We start from the raw sequence: 18,514 nt of genomic DNA, 5'->3' as shown, positions 1-18,514 counted from the left end.
TTCTAGAGTCAAAGTCTGGTTATTGTATTTGCTGCTTAATCATTATTCTCATTATCTTATTAGTCTTGGTGATTTTAAGCTAAGCATTAGCAACCTCATCAGCTCAAAAGAAAAAGTGATTAAAATAGACTTAAAAGTCAAGCATTTTCTATTTTAAGAGTTTCAATGCCAGAAATCTGGTAACTTATTTTGTTAATGTTGTGTAGATCCATTGTACAAGTAAGGTGTTGTTTACAAGTGGACAAGTCTTTTTCTCTTTTTGTGTATGTGTATATGTGTTCAATTCACTTGTTTTAAGGAACACAAGTATGTGTATCCTTTTATTCTTACTACTATTGTTGTACACTTTCTTTTTTTTTATCAGCCTCATTCAAGGCCTAGATTTAATGTAAAAGTCTAATTTTATATAGTTTAATAACTTTTGCACTCCACTGTTTTTTCACTTCTTTTTCTTCTCTCTCTTTTCTCTTTTTTTTTTTTTTGCCTTTTAGTTATCCTATCAAAAAACGAAAAGACAAAAGCCTGTTTTTTCAAGCAACACACGCTTTAGTCCCCTTTTTATTATACAACTATTCTCTTTCCCTTAACCGCCCCTTTTTATACATACGCACATATTTATATACATTATATAGATATTTCTACATTTATTTAATTCAACAAAACACTGTACTATATGGATCCCAACCAGAATCTTGCTTCGTCTTCCTCATTCAACAATACTTACCAACCAACAGAAGGCCAAACAGGTCCCAGTCCACCTTTACAGAAAACAGGGTCTTTTGATACAGGTACAAGCGCCTTGTGTATTTATTAGGATTAAATTTTTTTTCTATTGTTTGAATAGGATGGTCTTCGGATGATGTTCGAGCTATACCGGAAGACTATGAGGAAGGTATTGGCTTATTGAACAATGCCCTACCTGCCAGAATCACCAACAAATATGACTACTCCTTTTCTTCTCTCAGTCATAATCCCAACGCCTCCTTCGCTGCTAACGAATCAACAGAAATGCTAGAACAGCATATAGTAGAACCCAAAGGAAAAGAGATTTACAGCGAAACGCAACTGGATGAATCCAATGATCTCTTTCGCCGTTCCACTCTGAAAAAAAGACAACAGCAACAACAACAAAAACCACCTTTAAAAAGAGACATGAAAGAAAAATTTCAGGATCTGTTTAGACGCAATAAGCGTGTGACAGATGGCTCTCCACGTACCATCTATATAAACAGCCAACCACTAAATGACCAACAAAAGTTTATATCCAATTCGATTTCAACAGCAAAATATAACCTTTTTACATTTCTACCAAAATTTCTATACGAAGAATTCAGTAAATCAGCAAATGTCTTTTTCTTGTTCATTTCTGGCATTCAAGTAAGTTAGAGTCATAAAGAAAAAATGAACTAAACTGTATATATAGCAAATTCCGAATATTTCCCCTACTTCCAGATATACAACACTTGTTCCTTTGGTTATTGTTTTGTTGATCACTGCCATCAAAGAAATCATTGAAGATTTCGTAAGATCTTCATTGTTAAAGTCATGTCATAACTAACAATACATAGGGTGTACATAGATCCGATCGAGAATTAAATTCTCGTAAATGTAAAATATATGACGGATCACAATTTATTGAGAAACAATGGCGAGATCTGAAAGTAGGAGACATTTGTCGTATTGAAAATTCGCAATTCTTTCCAGCCGACCTTATTCTACTCAGCAGCTCAGAACCAGAGGGTCTTTGTTATATCGAAACGAGTAATCTGGATGGTGAAGTCAACCTAAAGATCAAACAAGCCTTACCAGAGACAGCAACGTGTATCTCACCTGCTCAAATATCTACCTTAACAGGCACAATTAAATCAGAACAACCCAACAATAGACTGTATAATTATGATGGTACACTGTCAACGACAAGTCATGAATTAGGAGGCAAAACCAAAGATTTTCCTCTTGATCCCAACATGCTGTTATTAAGAGGTGCCCAACTCAGAAACACAAGTTGGATTTATGGTATTGTTGTGTTTACAGGACATGAAACAAAACTCATGTTAAACTCGAGTAAGAAGCCAACCAAAGCTTCAAATGTGACACGTAAAACAAATAGAAATATCTTGTATTTGTTTGGTATGTTGGTGACCATGAGTATCTTGTGTTCTGCTGGTAGTTATGCTATATCTGTAAGTTATATTTGCTTTGTTCACTGTAAAATACTAACACCGTCAAGGTACGTGAGGGATCAAATCGAAGTTACATGCTATTGCCTTCCTCTGAGCTTGCTTCTGAATTTGGTTATAACATCTTGACATTCATGATTTTATTCAACAGTTTTATTCCCATCAGGTATGTAATATATATATTATGAATATCCAAATTGATATCGTGTCATTGGATTAGTTTAATGGTGACCATGGAAATTGTAAAGTACATACAAGCTTCCATGATTGACAACGACCTAGACATTTACTATGAAAAGACAGACACACCAGCAGTAGCTCGTAGTAGTAGTTTGATTGAAGAATTGGGGCAAGTGGAATACGTCTTCTCGGATAAAACAGGTACATTGACATGCAACGAAATGGAGTTCAGAGAGTGCTCAATTAGTGGACTTTGCTATGCTACTGTTCCTGATCCCGATAAGCGTCCTATATCTGACAATGATCCTAAAGGACAATATTCATTTAAACAGCTGGAAGAGCATTTAGAGAACTCCCTATATCAAAATGTGATCAATGAGTTTTTGACATCGCTTATGACTTGTCATACAGTCATTCCTGAAACCAATGAGGAGACTGGAAAGATTGTTTATCAGGCATCTTCACCCGATGAAGGCGCTCTTGTGAATGGAGCCAACAATGTCTTTGATTACAAGTTTGTGGCACGTAAGCCTCATTCCATTAGTTGTATACGTAAAGGGATAGAAGAAGAATACCAAATTCTGAACGTATGTGAATTCAATTCGACTCGAAAACGTATGTCGGTTGTGCTTCGTGGCCCTGATGGCCGCATCAAATTGTACTGTAAAGGCGCTGATACTGTCATTCTGGAACGTTTGTCTGATGACAATCCTTTTGTAACATCCACACTTGAGCACCTCGAGGTAAGTCAATCTTATTTTTGTCGGTTGGACTCACAAGAACAGGCTTATGCTTGTGAGGGTTTAAGAACCTTATGTTTTGCTATGCGCGAAATATCAGAAGAGGAATATGCGAAATGGTCTGCCATTTATGAAAAAGCATCTACAACACTTGTGAACCGTGCTCAAGAACTAGACGATGCAGCAGAAATCATTGAAAAAAATATGTTCTTGCTGGGTGCTACAGCTATTGAAGATAAATTGCAAGATGGTGTACCTGATACAATTCATACATTACATGAAGCCAATATTAAAGTATGGGTTTTGACAGGTGATCGACAAGAAACAGCCATCAATATCGGCTATAGCTGTAAATTACTTACAGAAGAAATGGATCTAGTGGTCTGTGATGAAGAAGACCATATGTCTACAAAATCATTTTTAGAAGAAAAACTGGCACATATTGTCTCGCTCGAACAACATATGCAACATGATGTAAGTTAAGCGATATTCTATGATAGAGCTAAACACGTTACTTTAGCCCTTAGCTTTTGTTATTGAAGGAAAATCATTGACTTTTGCGCTTGAAAAAGATTTAGAAAAGACATTTTATGATTTAGCCACACGTTGTAAAGCTGTTGTCTGCTGTCGTGTGTCTCCATTACAGAAGGCACTTGTGGTTAAAGTTGTCAAAAAGTTCAGCAAGTCCATTTTGTTGGCTATTGGTGACGGTGCTAACGATGTATCTATGATCCAAGCTGCCCATGTTGGCATTGGTATTAGTGGTGTTGAAGGCTTGCAGGCTGCTCGAAGTGCGGATTTTGCTATTTCTCAATTCCGTTTTCTCAAAAAGTTATTGCTTGTTCATGGTGCTTGGGCTTACCAACGTCTCAGTAAAATGATCTTTTTCTACTTTTACAAAAATGTAGCTTTGTATTTGACTCAATTTTGGGTAAGTCTAGCTTGAAGTAAAAATACAATGCTAACGCTCAACAGTATGCTATTTTTAATGGGTTCTCTGGTCAAACATTGTATGAATCATGGACCATGTCTTGTTTTAATGTGATCTTTACATTTTTGCCACCCATGGCTATTGGTATCTTTGATCAATTTGCCTCTGCAAGATTACTGGACAAGTACCCTCAAATGTACATTTTAGGACAAAAGAACGAATTCTTTAACCAAAAGCGATTTTGGGGTTGGATTGTGAATGCTGTGTATCATTCTGCTCTGCTGTTTTTCATCGGTATGGCTGCATTTGTAGACGATTCTGTATTTAAACTAGGATATTCTGGAGGTCAGTGGTGGGTAGGCACAACCATCTTCACTGCTACTTTGGCCACTATTTTATGGAAAGCAGCGCTGATTACTGAGTAAGTATTTCAACTGAATATCAACATGTACTGAGCAATATTTAGTATCTGGACAAAATACACCATCATTGCTATTCCCGGCTCATTTTTGATCTGGTTCATCTTTCTGCCTTTTGTAGCCTATTTTGGCCCTTTGGTTCCTTGGGAGATTTTCATGGAATATTACGGCATTGTACCCTTATTATTTGGTAATCTAAACTTTTGGCTTTTCGTCATTGTGGTGCCTTTGGGTTGTATCTTGCGTGATTATATTTGGAAATAGTAAGTAGTTTAATACACACCATGTGTATGCTCACCTTTTTTTCTTTAAAAAATAGTATTAAGCGCATGTATCGACCTCAAAGCTATCATTATATTCAAGAGATTCAAAAATACAATCTGCCAGATTATAGACCTCGTATGGATCGTTTCCGTCGGGCAGTAAACAAGGTACGCAAAATTCAAAGGCTCAAGCAATCGCGTGGTTTTGCTTTTACACAAAATGAAAATGACCAATCAAGAATTATTCGCATGTACGATACAACACAACAAAAACCTTCTGGATAGATTATGTTTATTATTTATTTGAAATATATTTATGAATATATGTATTTTAGCGTAAACATTTTTAGGTTTTGAGTGTCTGACAAAAAAAAAAAATGTCTATAGCCTTCTTTTATTCATATGACAGCTTAATTTGCTTTACATAAAAGTTTTTTTTCTCGGGTAGAATATTCATACAAGCTTATGATGTAGCATTTTCTTGGAGATACATTGTGCTTCAAAAGGAGATGAGGACAAACATGTGAAAGTATTTTTCTATTCATGTGAAAATGCGATCTTCATATATAAATACAAAAGCAAATCATCTCTTTGTTTATTCAATCAAGATGAAACTTATTATACTTGTCATAATTGCTTTTATTGGCAGTATTGTTAATGCTGATGTCGTAAAAAGGTAGGTACTAAGCGTAAAAATAGGGGTAGTGCACTTCTAATCAACTTAGTACTGCTTTGAATAATACAACTATGAGCGGAACTACTGCTACTGCAAGCATATCTATCAACAACCCTAATAATGCAAAAAATGCTGCTACTAAGCTTGGCAGGGACCCAATGATTCTGATAATCTCTACATGTGCTGCTTATGCTTTGATATAACATGTTTGACATATTCCATTAAGAAACAATTGCTTAATTCAGTTTGATTTAACTTTACAACACTAATTACTCATTAGCCTATCTGATAATCTTGAATTTATAAATGTATTTGAACTATTCTATGCATCAGTTAGTCTTACCCATATACCGATTTGATTCATGGTTAGTATTGTCTTGATTAATTCATTAATAATCATGACAATCTTTTCGACTTGAGCCAAGATGAATCTTCTAGTTGAAAGAAACTATCAATCTTGATTCGTTTTAAATACGCGCATCTATCTTTTTCTTATTGGAACCCTTTGTAAGCAGATGAAAACCAAGGTGCAGAAGAAGCATAAGGGTCCCGTTAATCTCAAGATTTTTATAAACCATATTCAAGAGGCATATGATGAAATTGATGTAAAAAAGTATTAATTGATTAATTGAGCTAATGTCTAGTCGTATCAACATAAAAATAAAAGCACTTGATGGTAACATTCTTATAAAATTATTGAAAAATATATCAGTTTTCAAACTTTTACTATCATATAAAAGTATGGATTTAGAGCTATAATTTGATAAGTTTTTGAATAGCATCTAGCAAGTAAAATGAATGTATATTGTGGTTTAAGTGATGAAAAAATAGTTAAAAAAGTGACAATAGATGGAGAGTTTCACAGGCTTTTGTTAGGGGACTGTATAGATCAATTCAAGTAAGAATGTTTTATTAAGGCTGAAATTTTTTTAGACTTTAAGGTTTCAGGAACGCTGTCGATGATGCCATTAAAAGGTACACTAAAAAATTATGACGAATGGTGCCCTTGATTTGCCTGCTTTTTAATTTGCCCAAAAAAAGACAGAACCGTTATCATCGAACAAAGTAAGAAGATAAGATGACTTACTCAGTTTGTCAACCTTGTTGATCAGATCCATCACTCACAAAGGCCAAATAAGTCTATTTTGATGCATGTCAAATTTATGTTGTCTAATTTCATATTAATAACTACTAACGGCTTTTATTAAATAAGCCAGCTCAGCCTATCGGTTCGGGAAAAGAAGCAGGATGTAATATTCAATATTCACGTTTCATCCCTTTTTTCAAAAGCACAGACCAATTCCATTAATTTCAGCTTGGATTAATCGTAATAAAATTAATAGGCGAATAGATTTTGCCGTACTTCAAGACGTGTCATCATTTTCCCATTTGACCAATCGCTGTTTGGCCGATTAAAACTCATTTGCAGCGTTTCTTAATTGTCATTAAGGGACCTATGAAGCAGAAAAATAAACGTGAACCTTACTTTATCTTTTTCAGGTCAGCTTTTTTTTTCTTTAGAGAAAAAAAGACATATGCAGGATAGTCAATTGAGATATAAATATATTCGATGACTTCTTAACTATGCAAATATGACTAAGACCATGAAGGGAACACAAAACGTAAGGTCTCCGTAATTGTATCTCTTACGAAAAAAAAAAAACGTGTTAATGTTACACGGTCATACGGTGCTGGTCTTCATTGTTTTCATTCTGCCTTATTAATGATCACACTTGCAGTCAAAGTATTTCTTCTCCTTGTGATAATCATCAATTACAACTTCAATTCTCGATAGATAGGCAGCATGAATTTTGTGGTCCCTCTGCTGACCCCTATATTGACTCCCTATCATCAATTAGCTTTTGAAAGCAGTAATTCTCAGCAAAAGATCAACGCATGGCTGTGGCACACTATCGGACTTGTTAAATCCAAAACTTGGCGAGTTCTGTCCATATAATTGTCATGTTCGTGTTAGCATTTTTTTTCTTTTTTTCTTCTTTTTATCGCTATTTTTATTTCTTACCTTCCTTTGTATCTATTTCTCTTCCATTCCTTCTTACTTATATATATCCTTTCTTTATTCTAATAATTTTGTTTATTATAATGATTCAAAAGAACTCTCGCGATTTGAAATCAATTGAAGAGCACAAACGTCAAAATGAACATCATTTAAAGACAATTGAAAAACAACGGCAGCTTATTCAAAAATTACAGAAAACTGTCGCTACTTTGAAGCTAGAAAATGAAGGTCTTGCTCAAAGAAACAAAGAATTGGAAAACATGCATGCAAGTTCCCCAAGGTTTGACAGCAGTACTGTAACACATCAACACCTTTTATCTGAGATATTTCAGCACCCTCTAGATAGAGAAGTAGTCAATATGCGTGAAACTTCTTCCACAATTATTCCTACTACTTCTTTATCAACACCGGTGCCACCTCCAAAATCGCCTTACCGCTCAAACTATGACAGCAAACACAAGATCCCTGCATTCCCCATGCCAAAACGTCCTCCTGTATTGAAATTGACCAAATCCAACTATACCTCTTTGCACTCAAATATGCTTGATATCCATAAAGAAAATTTAGACTCTTCTGTATTGATTTCCCCTCACTACCCACAAAACGATGATAATCCATCTAACCCATCATCTCCCACTAGTACAACATCAAGCAGTTCTGCAGGCATGAACACACCTTTGCTTGATTTAGACGGTCAACTTTCAACCTCTCCTCATAAAGAACACAATGCTTACACAATGGATCAAAAAGTACTCAAACATTTCTCGTTATCAAAAACACAACATAACAACAAGCATTCTCAGAGAGAGCCTGTACGCCATTCTACTCAAAACACTAAGAGTAAATCAGAGCCTTCTACTCCTGTCAGACCTCGAAATCCTCGTTATGACTCGCTTATGACAAACAATACAGTGCCTAGTGTCGATTCAATTCGCCAATTATCAGACATCAATGTCAATATGATTAGTTATTCTATTAAAACTTGTCATCGAGGAAGAGAAGCTTCTGTGTTTACTATTGGTGTTTGCAAAAAGAACGATTCAACTGAAATGTGGAAAATTGAAAAGTCCCTTTCGGATTTGGTTAATCTGGATAGTAGAGTAAGTTCAAAAGAAAAAATTTTTCAACTCCAACTCACGAATAATATAATAGTTGAAAGAAAGCAACCCAGCCATTATATCAAATTTGAAAAGGTTGCCTGAAAAATCATCCTTTTCATCTCATTCTCCTGCCAAGGTAGACGAGCGAAAGGTAGCTTTGAACAGGAAGTAATATGTTTTTCTAATATGTGCTTTGCAGGCTATGATTGAAGAATATTTACAACAGGCACTTGTGTTGAGATCTGCCAATACAGAATCTGTATTGAAAGAATTTCTAAGTTCCGATAGAATTCAGTATTTACCAATTACACTAACTAATGTAAGCATCTAAAAAAAAGTAAATGAAAATTGATATTAATCGTGTAAATTAGGATCTTCGTATCAAGCAAGGTTACTTGACAAAAAAAGGTAAAAATTTTGGTGGATGGAAAGCAAGATACTTTGTCTTGGATAACACTGGCTCACTAAAATATTATGAAAGCGTAAGTCTTATTGTACTTTTGTTACTAAAAATTAATCGATCATTGTTACAATAGAAACACGGGGCTTTTATTGGCACTATTAGCCTTTTCGATTCTCAAGTCGCATCGCAAATCCAGCCTGACTCGGGTAACAATAACCCCTATCGTCATGCATTTGTCATACTGGAGCCCAAATCAAATAGCAACTCACCCAACAAGCACATCTTTTGTGCAGACTCCGATAAAGATCGAGACTCTTGGGTTGAAGCTCTTCGTCCTTATACTAACCAGGCCCACATTGCTCAAGATGTCCTCAGTCGCTGCTTTACCGATGATGGTGCACTAGATCAATTCTTTGTTCAACCTTCCTCTTCAACTGAAAGTACAAAGTCAAACTCGCTTACATACTTTTCTTCGTCAAAAATTAGCAACGATCGCCGAGTATCTTTGAATTCACCTACTAGTCCAAGAGCTTCTTCTGCTTCTACAACAGACAGCAGCATTTGCAAGAATCAATCTAGTGAAAGTTCAAATACACTTGCAGACGAAAGCAATGAAGAAAAAAAATTAAAGCAAAAGGCAAATCGAAAGAGTTTTTGGTCTAAGAAAATGTTTGGTGGTGCTCAAGCAAACGACACGTTACCTCCTATCTCTCCCCAGGGTATGGTTTATGACTACAATTATGTTCAAGCAATGAATGACTATGAAGAAACTCGTGGTGACAAGCAAGTGTTTGGTATTCCTCTAGAAGACGCTATCACTGTATCTCGTGTTAGTGATGGTTATTACCTACCTACAGTTGTACATCGTTGTATTGAATACTTGGAAGCAAAGGGCGGCTTAACCGAAGAAGGCATCTATCGATTGAGTGGTAGCTCAGCAAAGGTTAAAATCTTGAAGAAACGATTTAATGATGGTATGTAGTGCATTATTATTGGATTGATTATCTTACTTTTTCTTCTCATAGCTGGCGATATCAAACTCTTGGATGATACAGATGAATACCATGATGTTCATGCCATTGCTGGTCTCTTAAAAATGTGGTTGCGAGAGCTGCCTGAAAACGTGTTGACAGAAGCTGCCCTACCTAATTTCCTTCGTAGTACGCGTAAGTTTAATGCAATTTGAACAAGGAGAGTTTTTCTCACATTTGTTTCATATACAGATATTGATGATCAACAAGAAAAGTTACGTGAAATTAGAAGACTCATTTCGCTTCTACCTTTACCCAACTATACCTTATTAAGGTCTCTTTGTGCTCATTTGATTCGTGTTATTGAAAACTTCAATACCAACAAAATGACTTTGCGCAACATCAGCATTGTCTTTTCAGCAACACTAGGTATTCCTTCTGTTATCTTCAACACTCTCTTGGTAGAATTTGATTATATTTTCTGGACAAACAGATGTACAAAAGAGGATCAAGAGGCAACCTCAGATCTTGAAGATACAATAGATGCTTATATGCAAATACCTAGTGAAGAAGAAGAAGAAGAAGAAAAAGTCAAAGAGCCTGCTACAATAATTAACCCTTTAGTCCAAAGATTTGCCAAACGTCACTTGAGACGAAACAGTGTTCATTATCAAGACAATACACCTAAAGAATTCATTTCACTTGAGAAACAACTTGAAGTTGTTTGGAATGAATCTTCTTGTGACGATGAAGAAGCGAATGATCTTGAAGGAGAACCTGCTGTTGCATATTATGCTTCAAGATTTGATGCCAACAGCAAGCAAAGATAAACAATTATCCTGACCGTCCATTTCCTTTACAATACACTCTCGTTAACATGCTACACAATAATATCCCCCTTCCATTCCCTTTCTACATTATTATTTTAGACTTCACTTTCCTTTATATATCCCTTTTTATATACATAATCTCTTATTTTTATCTTAATCACTGTATATTTATCATTTAATTTCTCTTTCCTTGAATAAACATCATTATATTCGAACTTAAAACACTGGCCCGGAATAAAAATTAGCCCAATTTTTGGTCACTCGAACTCAGCAACAAAGGTATCATGATCCAAGAGCCCTTTTAGTATACCAAGATGATACTTGAACGCACTCAGTTCTTTGTGGATGATCTGTTGAGATGTTTACTCTAAGATAATATAAGTAGAAAAAAATCAATACTTGGTGATACAGCCTTTGGCATCAATCACGGCTTGGTATTGATTGGTCATATTATGTAGTGGTATGAATTGAAAAGTATCTCATTTTTAATCATGTAATTGACAAGATAGTGGTATTCAGTTACCTCCTCGTATCCGTGTAAGTATTTTGCATATACTGGTTCATATCTGTTGCTGATTTATTTCTCTTTTATCTCCCTTCTATTCTCTGCTCTTTCTTATGATCTAATGTAAGTAATCTCATATTCTGCTTAATTCCTAGTACTTATTTTTTCCACACGAATTGTTTTTTTTTTCAATAGTGTATAAACCAGCTCTTTTCTTTATTGATTAAGCTGTCAAATTTGGGAAACGAAATTCATGTTTTCATTCTCTTTCTATTTGAAATGAATACATTCTTTAATGCTTTTTTGGAGATATTAGAAGATAATGATGGTAATAATAAGATATGAATAAATACAATTAATGATAGAGACTAGGGCCATATGCACAGAAAGAGAACAAAAGCCCTGCAACGAGACCTGCGGCGGGCAATGTAAGAATCTAAAAATGAAGGTGAGCCTTACTATAAATAATAGTTTTATTTAGACTTACCCATGAGAAGAAACACCATGTGAGCATCTTCCAGTTTACGGCACTCAGTTTACCGTTACATAAACCGACAGCAGCTGTAGCACCAGTGATACAATGAGTGGTAGAAACAGGAAGACCAAGTTTGGAGCACGTCAATACTGTCAAAGCAGCACCTAATTCAGCAGAGAAACCACGAGTGGGGGTAAACAAGATAATATTGTTACCCAAAGAACGCATGATGTTGTAACCATAGGTAGCAAGACCAAGATCAATAGCAGCACCACCATAAGCAAGAACCCAGATGGGGACAGGAGTTTTACCACTGACATCAACTTGGGCAGTTTGCCAAATGTCGTATACGGCAGACAAAGGACCTACAGCATTGGAAACGTCGTTCGAACCGTGCGCAAAAGAGGCCATACAGGCAGTAATAACTTGGAGGAAAGAGAACATGTATTCAACATCACTATCGTAGATTTCAGCAGCACTGTGAACAGACTTGACATGTTCGTTGTTAAGATTACGAACGTCCTTTCTGATACCATGAAGAGCAACATTGAGGAACTTTTCCTTGTATTGATTGAACTTGCTAGTAGGCACTTGATCAACGTGCTCTTGTTTTTCAACTTGTTGTATAGTTTGGATTTCTTTGACCCCATCATCAGTTGAGCTACCACTGGACTCAATAACTTCGGTGGAAGGTTCAGCCTTGTTTTCAGGTAAACGTTCAATGACCTTGCGAGGACCCAAGAAAGGAATAACAAAGACATGGTACCAACGAAGTTCTTCACGTCCAACAACACGTCTTTTGAGCCAAGGGCAGAAAAACACAACGCAGAATAGAGCAAAGAATGCACCAATACCAAACGCAATACCGACAATGCTACCAACACTCATTTTACTCGCTTGAGTACCGGGAGCGCCCTTATAGATTAAGTAAAATGCTTCAATTGCAGTAGTGAAGAAAAAGTAGACAGGAATAACACGGATAGCCCACTTGACACTATCTTTTTGGCGAAGGATGGCGTATTTGGTGATACTATAAATGATTGCTGCAACAACACCAGCAAAGACGGGTGACAAAAACCAAGAACAAATAATTTGCCCAACGCCAGACCAACCCCAAGCGATGCTGTAGATATCCATAAGTATCTCCTTTTTAATAAGATGCATTGTGAATTTACCTGTTACCACCAAATGCAGCAATACCGACACCAAGAACGGCACCGACAATGGAGTGGGTAGTAGAAACAGGCCAACCATTCTTAGTAGCAAACAGAACCCAAGTAGAAGAACCTATGATGGCACAAGTCATACAGAGCATAAGAATCTCAGGTACTTCAACAAAACGTTTTGTTGAGAGGATGCCACCTTTGATAGTATCAGCAGTCTGAGAACCAAGCAAAAGCGCACCCAAGAACTCGGTGAAACAAGCAATGAGACAAGCTTGAGGAAGTGTCAATGATCCAGAGGCAACAGATGTAGCAAAAGAATTGGCGACATCGTTAGCACCAATACCATAGGCATCCATGAATCCAAAGATCATGGTGACACCGAACATCCATGTATAATCATAAGGGTTCATCATTTTGTAAGAACCACTATAACTTTTTTAAGTTGAGCAATGAAGAAAAATAACAAAAAGTCAATGTATTTATATGATATAATTTTTTGATCTTTGTGATACTCTCGAGCTTTGCATTGTGGCCATCAAATAAACAATTTTCTCTTTTTGGTAGATGAATACACCCAATCAGCTGGGATTTTCAATCCACGCCCAATGCAAATGTCAAAATTGGGAGACCTTTCTTTCTCTCTCTTTTTCATGGAAAACCAGGATTTGTCGACACTTCTTTGGTACCGTGCACTAACTGCCCATCTTTAGTAATAATTCTTTGTGCCCAAGCTTGTGAAAAAAGATTAGAAGAAGCATGGTTGTTTGCATTTTTATGGTTCGTCAGGTTTGTTTCGATTTTTAACCTCTAAAGATGACTTCTATTGACTAGTCAATTCTATATCATTTTAAGAATAAAAGTAAAATTCAATATTCAATATTCAGTAAAATCATATATTTTCTGTGAAGCTAGGGTAGGACTTTGTTAAAGAAAAAAAACAAAAGATCGGATCAGAAAGTTACTGGGACTGGCGTTACACAAGTTACAGAAAGGTATGCTCTAAAATTACCAAAGCTGAACACTCCATTTTATTCAAAGCAATATGTGCTACTCCACAATAATTTTGACCAGTATAATTCCATTATTTCAACATATGTTCGCGCTTTTTCTTCATTCTTATCCTAGTTTTTTATAGATTTCGAATATATTTCTTGATCCCTTAAAACAAACCTAACTTCATTCATAATTTAAAAACGATATTTTCGTTTAAAGTATTTATATATGATATCAAAGCTTCGAAACTCATAAACATCTCAACTAGATAGTTAATGCAGAGACTCTTGCCATAATTGTATTTAGAGCTAGTCTGATCAAGATTCTTGCATGATGTTTTTTAAAAAGACTAAAATTCGGCTTGCTATATGAACGGTTATCGCTAAGAGATATCATTGTATTCATGTGAGCTCAATTATTTATATATTCTTTCAGTACACTGATTTGTAAGTGATACAGACTGTTCATTATGTAGCACTCAGACCTGAATGCAGATTCGAATTCAATGCTCAAATAAACTCAACTTTTCCGTCTTAGTAAACTCGTTTTCTTTTTCTTGAAAGTGTCTAGAGGTGGTTTTTTCTCATTTCAGGTGGATCAGACATACATTGGGGTCATTCCAAAAATTTCTAATTGACTTACTTTTTTTTTTCATTTCCACGAACCTCTGTGGATCCCCCCATAGGTCAAAAGATAAATTTCATTTAGAAGTCAAACCAATGGTATCATTCGGTTCCTGGGATTGAAAAACATGTTTTAAATGAAAAAAGAGATCGTTTTAGTAGTCTGGTTGTCGAGTAATGGGCCATCAAAGATTGGCATGTTTAAGCTGTGTCTTGAGTGTTTTTGCTCCCGACGACATAGAAAATTTGTTAGTAATAAATCTTTCTAAAACAATCTATGGTATTTAGAGTGCTAGTGAACGTATAGAAGTAGAAACATGGGCATTTTATAATGTGAATGTGGAGTAAATGGACAAAAGAATGTACAGGAAGACTGGTATCGGAATTTGAAAACGAGAGCAACTCCAATAAAAAATGGAGCTTTTATACGTGCGGCAAATAAAATCATTAAAAAAAATGGAGCTTTTGCTGAGAACTACATAAAGACGCAGTTATTGGGCTTTGGTGTAGTGGCAAAAGTTGAAGGTCCTTGCTTTCTGAGTCTTTTGATAGAAGAAACACAGCAAATCTGCTACCAAAATGTTGAGACAATCCGCAAAAATGTCTGAGTTTTTTTGCTTACATTTCATCATTTGTGTAGTACATCTGTTAAATAAACACACTCACCAAAAACTGGAGCTTTTGGCGCACATTTTGAGTATTGAAGCATGTTGATAGCTTTATTTTTCGTCTTTTAACCTTCAAAAGAAGATTTTTTTAAGTTGTGTTTATTGGTTGAAAAAAGATTGAAAATTGTCAAACGAGCTTTTTCATGAGTCATACCTTTTGATCAAATGGTCATTTTGGTCAAATTTTACATGTCACTTTTTTTTTTTGGTTTAAATCAACTCCAGAGGTATTATGAATGACTTGTTGGTATTTAAAATATTTATGTGTGTATAAACAGGCTTTACGTTACCTTTATGTGCCTAACAAAAAGACAAAGATCTATATGTGTTGTCTTTCTTTTTTTTTTACTGTTGAAGCATTTGTTTGCCTGGTGCTTCAGTTACATACACAAGAAAATGAAAAGATAGTGTAACGCAAAAGAAAATCAAATAACTCAGTCTTTTTCGTTATTTCTCAAAACAGCATTTAGTTTAGCTCGAGCGTTAATGAAAGGCTTTAGGAAACCACACCGGCAGCATTATGCCTATTGACATAGACATATCAATCTTCTCAGGTCTACCAAGACGGATGGCTCTGGGGGGGTGTTCAGTTACCTCCTCGTATTTGTGTAAGCATTCACAGGTGTTGGTTGACATCTGTTACCAATTAATTTATCTCATTACCTAGTGTAAGTACCGACATTTATGTATTTCTTGCTGTTGTTTTTAGAATTCATTTGATATTTTTCTTCATAACGAAAAACTTTTAATAACACGAATTGCTGAAAATTGAAAGACCTTAAATCAATGATATATTCACGTATATAGAATCTTTAAACGGTTGTTGTACTTGTTAAATCGCTGCAAGACGAACATCTCTGTCAGATTAGTGCTTAAGTGAGAAAAGCAATCGTGAAATGAAAAGCGCATATGGACTAAAAAGATAATTTTATTTTTACAGAGGATATATATTTGCTCGCAATAAATGCAGTTATGTTATTTAGTAAGTGTGTTCAGTTTCGTAGTATTGCTTGACTTGTTCTTCAGCGTGTCTCTTGGCCTTTTGCTTGTCAAGGTAATCAAGACCTAGTTAATTAATCAGTAAGCTTAAGTTGAATTAAAAGTGCAATATATCTTACCCTTGGTTTCAATCAACTTGTCCAAGGCACCACCGGCAAAACCAGCCAAGATTTCCATGGCCTTGGCGTGGTCATTGGGCTTACCGTTCTTTTCACAGTGTGCGTTGTAAGCCTTAACGGCTTCATAAGAAGCTATAGAAAAGTACATTTAGATTCATGTACACGCCTTTCGCTTGTGTGCTAGACTTACCAGCAGCAGCAATGACTTCGTGAGTCAAAGAACCCTTGTGTTCGTCAGGAGTGTCTTGGAGTTGTTGGTGGCTGTCGCTGAAGTGATCGAAGAAACCCCTAGTAAAGAGAGGCATTGTTTAGCTACCTTCTTGTGCCCGCATCATTCCACCAAAGTTACTTACATTTTAAATTTAAAAAATAAAGTAGAGTGAAAAAAGGAAATCTTTCTTAATTGCAAAGAGTATATTTATACTTTTTTGTTTCGGCTGTATAGATAAGAATAGCTTAATAAGAGTGCTATATTGCCGTTAGACATCCGTTGTCGCCGCTCTGTTTACCTCTTCTTATTGGTTTATGTGCCATATTCTTGGCGTTTAGTATAATTAAATTAAACTTATGAGGTCATATGTAAGAGTAGTAGCTTACTATTGGCTATCGCCCAAAAAAAAATAAGCTTTTGCAAGTATAATTTGTTCTCAGGTACATGAAATTTGCCATTTTAATACAATTTCCGCAATAATTTAAACTTGTATTGTGGCTGGGAATACGGTTCCATCTTGTTAGAGATTTGTAAAAAAAACACACACACACACGCCTTTTAACGCGTTATTTTGTATCTTCAACGTCTAGTTTAGACAAAAATGAACATAGGGCCAAGGTAATACCCGTTCAACCGAAGCAAAAGGAAATTGCGGTTAAATATCTCAATTTGGTATAAATTTCTAACTTTGATAGGCTTGACCTATAATTTCTATAAATAAATTGACACAAATGCAGCAAAATTAGTTTTCTTTTAAACCGGATACTCTAAACAGGAACTATGTCTTCCCATCCAGGAGTTCCAGAATTCAGTGTCGCTAATATTTATTCGTTTGTTTAGTACGATTGTTTTGATACTATTTACTATCGATATACAAAGAGTCAGTAAAATGCTTGCTTCAAACAGCGATTCAAGTTAGTAAATGCAAAATTGGTCGAACAAATGTTGATGTAAACGTTCAAAGAGCATATGCAATAAGACACATTGTGTATTTGGTTACATTTGTTTGGTTGTTTAAAAAAATCTGCCACTCGATAGAGAGTGCTTTGATTTCACAACAGTTTTACAGCATGAAGAAAATTGGCGGAGTCATTTACTAGTTAGAAAAAGGCACTTTTAAAGAGAAACAATTGTGTACCCGAGTTATGCAAATCGGAATAGGCGTTATTTGTTTTAGCAAAATCACTTGAACAAATAAACCAAAGTTTTTGGACTGTGTTAGCTAATCTAGGAAAGAGCTAGACATTCTTTTGCTAAGCATTTATGCTTCAGGTCCTTATACAATAAGTTCAATAGAGTAACAGTTAAAAGAAAACGTTCTTGGCATACGACTCATTATGCTTTAGTATTCAGCTCAAGTGATCGTGAAAGTAAAATAATACCTTTGAGCCATACTCAGTGTTTTTTCTCTGCTTATGTACTCTGTTTAGTTTCTAGTGTATTTTGTGCTTAAATGACCATTGGTTTTCAATAGTCTAACTTATTCAACTTAAGCAATACGATGTATTTTTGAAGCGAATCAGTGGTATTTAAGCAACTATAAGAGTGCAATCACAACTTTCTTTGCAAAATTCATAAAAATGAAATGCAAGTTCACAAGCTGCTACAGGTATAATGAAGGGTATCGATTGAACCAGACGTTTAATATCCTTTTCCTCTTATTTTAACTGAATTCCCATTTCTCTGCTATTTGTATTCGATATATGAGCAAGCCATAGATTGCTTATCGTAGAATATGTTGCATTGCTGTATCACTTGAGTACACTGCTGTCCTATTTTACAGTGAAATTCTAGACTGCTGTCATTTATGATTGTAGAAAAATTCAGTAGAATTACCAATTATGAATTGTGTTACTTTCTGATCAAAGTATCAGATAAATGTTTGGTCATTATCTATTACTATCAATAGATAAAATACTTGCTTGATGTAAGCTACATCTTTTTTCTTACCCATTTTTTCTTTCTTTCTTTTCTATGATTATTCTATATGGAATGTTTTTTGTAAGTTATTTTTCTTAAAATCCGTGCATTTATACACGCTA

The 18,514-nt window shown here is 35.4% G+C and overlaps 5 protein-coding genes across 5 annotated transcripts; 3 read left to right on the top strand and 2 right to left on the bottom strand.

Moving 5' to 3' along the window:
- Nucleotides 1-1,008: 1,008 nt before the first annotated feature.
- Nucleotides 1,009-4,998, top strand: B0P05DRAFT_463626 (uncharacterized protein; the record flags this gene model as incomplete). Its single annotated transcript, XM_051574174.1, has 10 exons — nucleotides 1,009-1,377; nucleotides 1,424-1,522; nucleotides 1,569-2,183; nucleotides 2,231-2,346; nucleotides 2,401-3,103; nucleotides 3,146-3,574; nucleotides 3,621-4,031; nucleotides 4,076-4,452; nucleotides 4,498-4,713; nucleotides 4,770-4,998. 10 exons carry the CDS (start codon nucleotides 1,009-1,011, stop codon nucleotides 4,996-4,998), a joined length of 3,564 nt encoding a protein of 1,187 aa, XP_051438016.1.
- Nucleotides 4,999-5,314: 316 nt separating this feature from the next.
- On the top strand, nucleotides 5,315-6,065 carry B0P05DRAFT_527959 (uncharacterized protein; the record flags this gene model as incomplete). Its single annotated transcript, XM_051576598.1, has 2 exons — nucleotides 5,315-5,389; nucleotides 5,439-6,065. Coding segments are annotated over exons 1-2 (217 nt in total), but the record flags the coding sequence as incomplete, so codon positions are not given.
- A 1,326-nt stretch (nucleotides 6,066-7,391) lies between these two features.
- B0P05DRAFT_527958 (uncharacterized protein) lies at nucleotides 7,392-10,935 on the top strand. The gene is made up of 7 exons (XM_051576597.1): nucleotides 7,392-8,509; nucleotides 8,562-8,660; nucleotides 8,709-8,828; nucleotides 8,881-8,991; nucleotides 9,046-9,886; nucleotides 9,938-10,078; nucleotides 10,136-10,935. The coding sequence occupies exons 1-7, from the start codon at nucleotides 7,493-7,495 to the stop codon at nucleotides 10,711-10,713; spliced, it is 2,907 nt and encodes a 968-aa protein (XP_051438014.1). The 5' UTR covers nucleotides 7,392-7,492; the 3' UTR covers nucleotides 10,714-10,935.
- Nucleotides 10,936-11,588: 653 nt separating this feature from the next.
- On the bottom strand, nucleotides 11,589-13,269 carry B0P05DRAFT_439776 (phosphate transporter; the record flags this gene model as incomplete). The annotated part of the gene is made up of 3 exons (XM_051573745.1): nucleotides 11,589-11,654; nucleotides 11,706-12,816; nucleotides 12,869-13,269. Coding segments are annotated over 3 exons (1,578 nt in total), but the record flags the coding sequence as incomplete, so codon positions are not given.
- Nucleotides 13,270-16,059: 2,790 nt separating this feature from the next.
- On the bottom strand, nucleotides 16,060-16,682 carry B0P05DRAFT_527951 (uncharacterized protein). Its single transcript, XM_051576596.1, has 4 exons — nucleotides 16,615-16,682; nucleotides 16,452-16,549; nucleotides 16,262-16,393; nucleotides 16,060-16,208 (listed from the first exon to the last, which is right to left on the bottom strand). Coding segments are annotated over exons 1-4 (318 nt in total). The 5' UTR covers nucleotides 16,617-16,682; the 3' UTR covers nucleotides 16,060-16,122.
- Between the last annotated feature and the right edge of the window lie 1,832 nt (nucleotides 16,683-18,514).

Source organism: Gilbertella persicaria (assembly GCF_025201335.1).
Source record: "Gilbertella persicaria strain CBS 190.32 chromosome Unknown B0P05scaffold_6, whole genome shotgun sequence".
Classification (NCBI taxonomy): Eukaryota; Fungi; Mucoromycota; class Mucoromycetes; order Mucorales; family Choanephoraceae; genus Gilbertella; species Gilbertella persicaria.
Note: the sequence above shows the minus strand (reverse complement) of the source record. Positions and strands in the feature narration are given on the sequence as shown.

Bases quoted from the DNA above. Each gene is read 5' to 3' on its own strand.
- B0P05DRAFT_527958 (XM_051576597.1), top strand. From the start codon at position 7,493: ATGATTCAAAAGAACTCTCGCGATTTGAAATCAATTGAAGAGCACAAA. The intron at 8,510-8,561 runs GTAAGTTCAAAA...ATAATATAATAG, and splicing joins TGGTTAATCTGGATAGTAGA to TTGAAAGAAAGCAACCCAGC. The intron at 9,887-9,937 runs GTATGTAGTGCA...TTCTTCTCATAG, and splicing joins GAAGAAACGATTTAATGATG to CTGGCGATATCAAACTCTTG.
- B0P05DRAFT_527951 (XM_051576596.1), bottom strand. The intron at 16,394-16,451 runs GTAAGTCTAGCA...ACTTTTCTATAG, and splicing joins CGAAGTCATTGCTGCTGCTG to CTTCTTATGAAGCCGTTAAG. The intron at 16,209-16,261 runs GTAAGATATATT...TTAATTAACTAG, and splicing joins CAAGTTGATTGAAACCAAGG to GTCTTGATTACCTTGACAAG.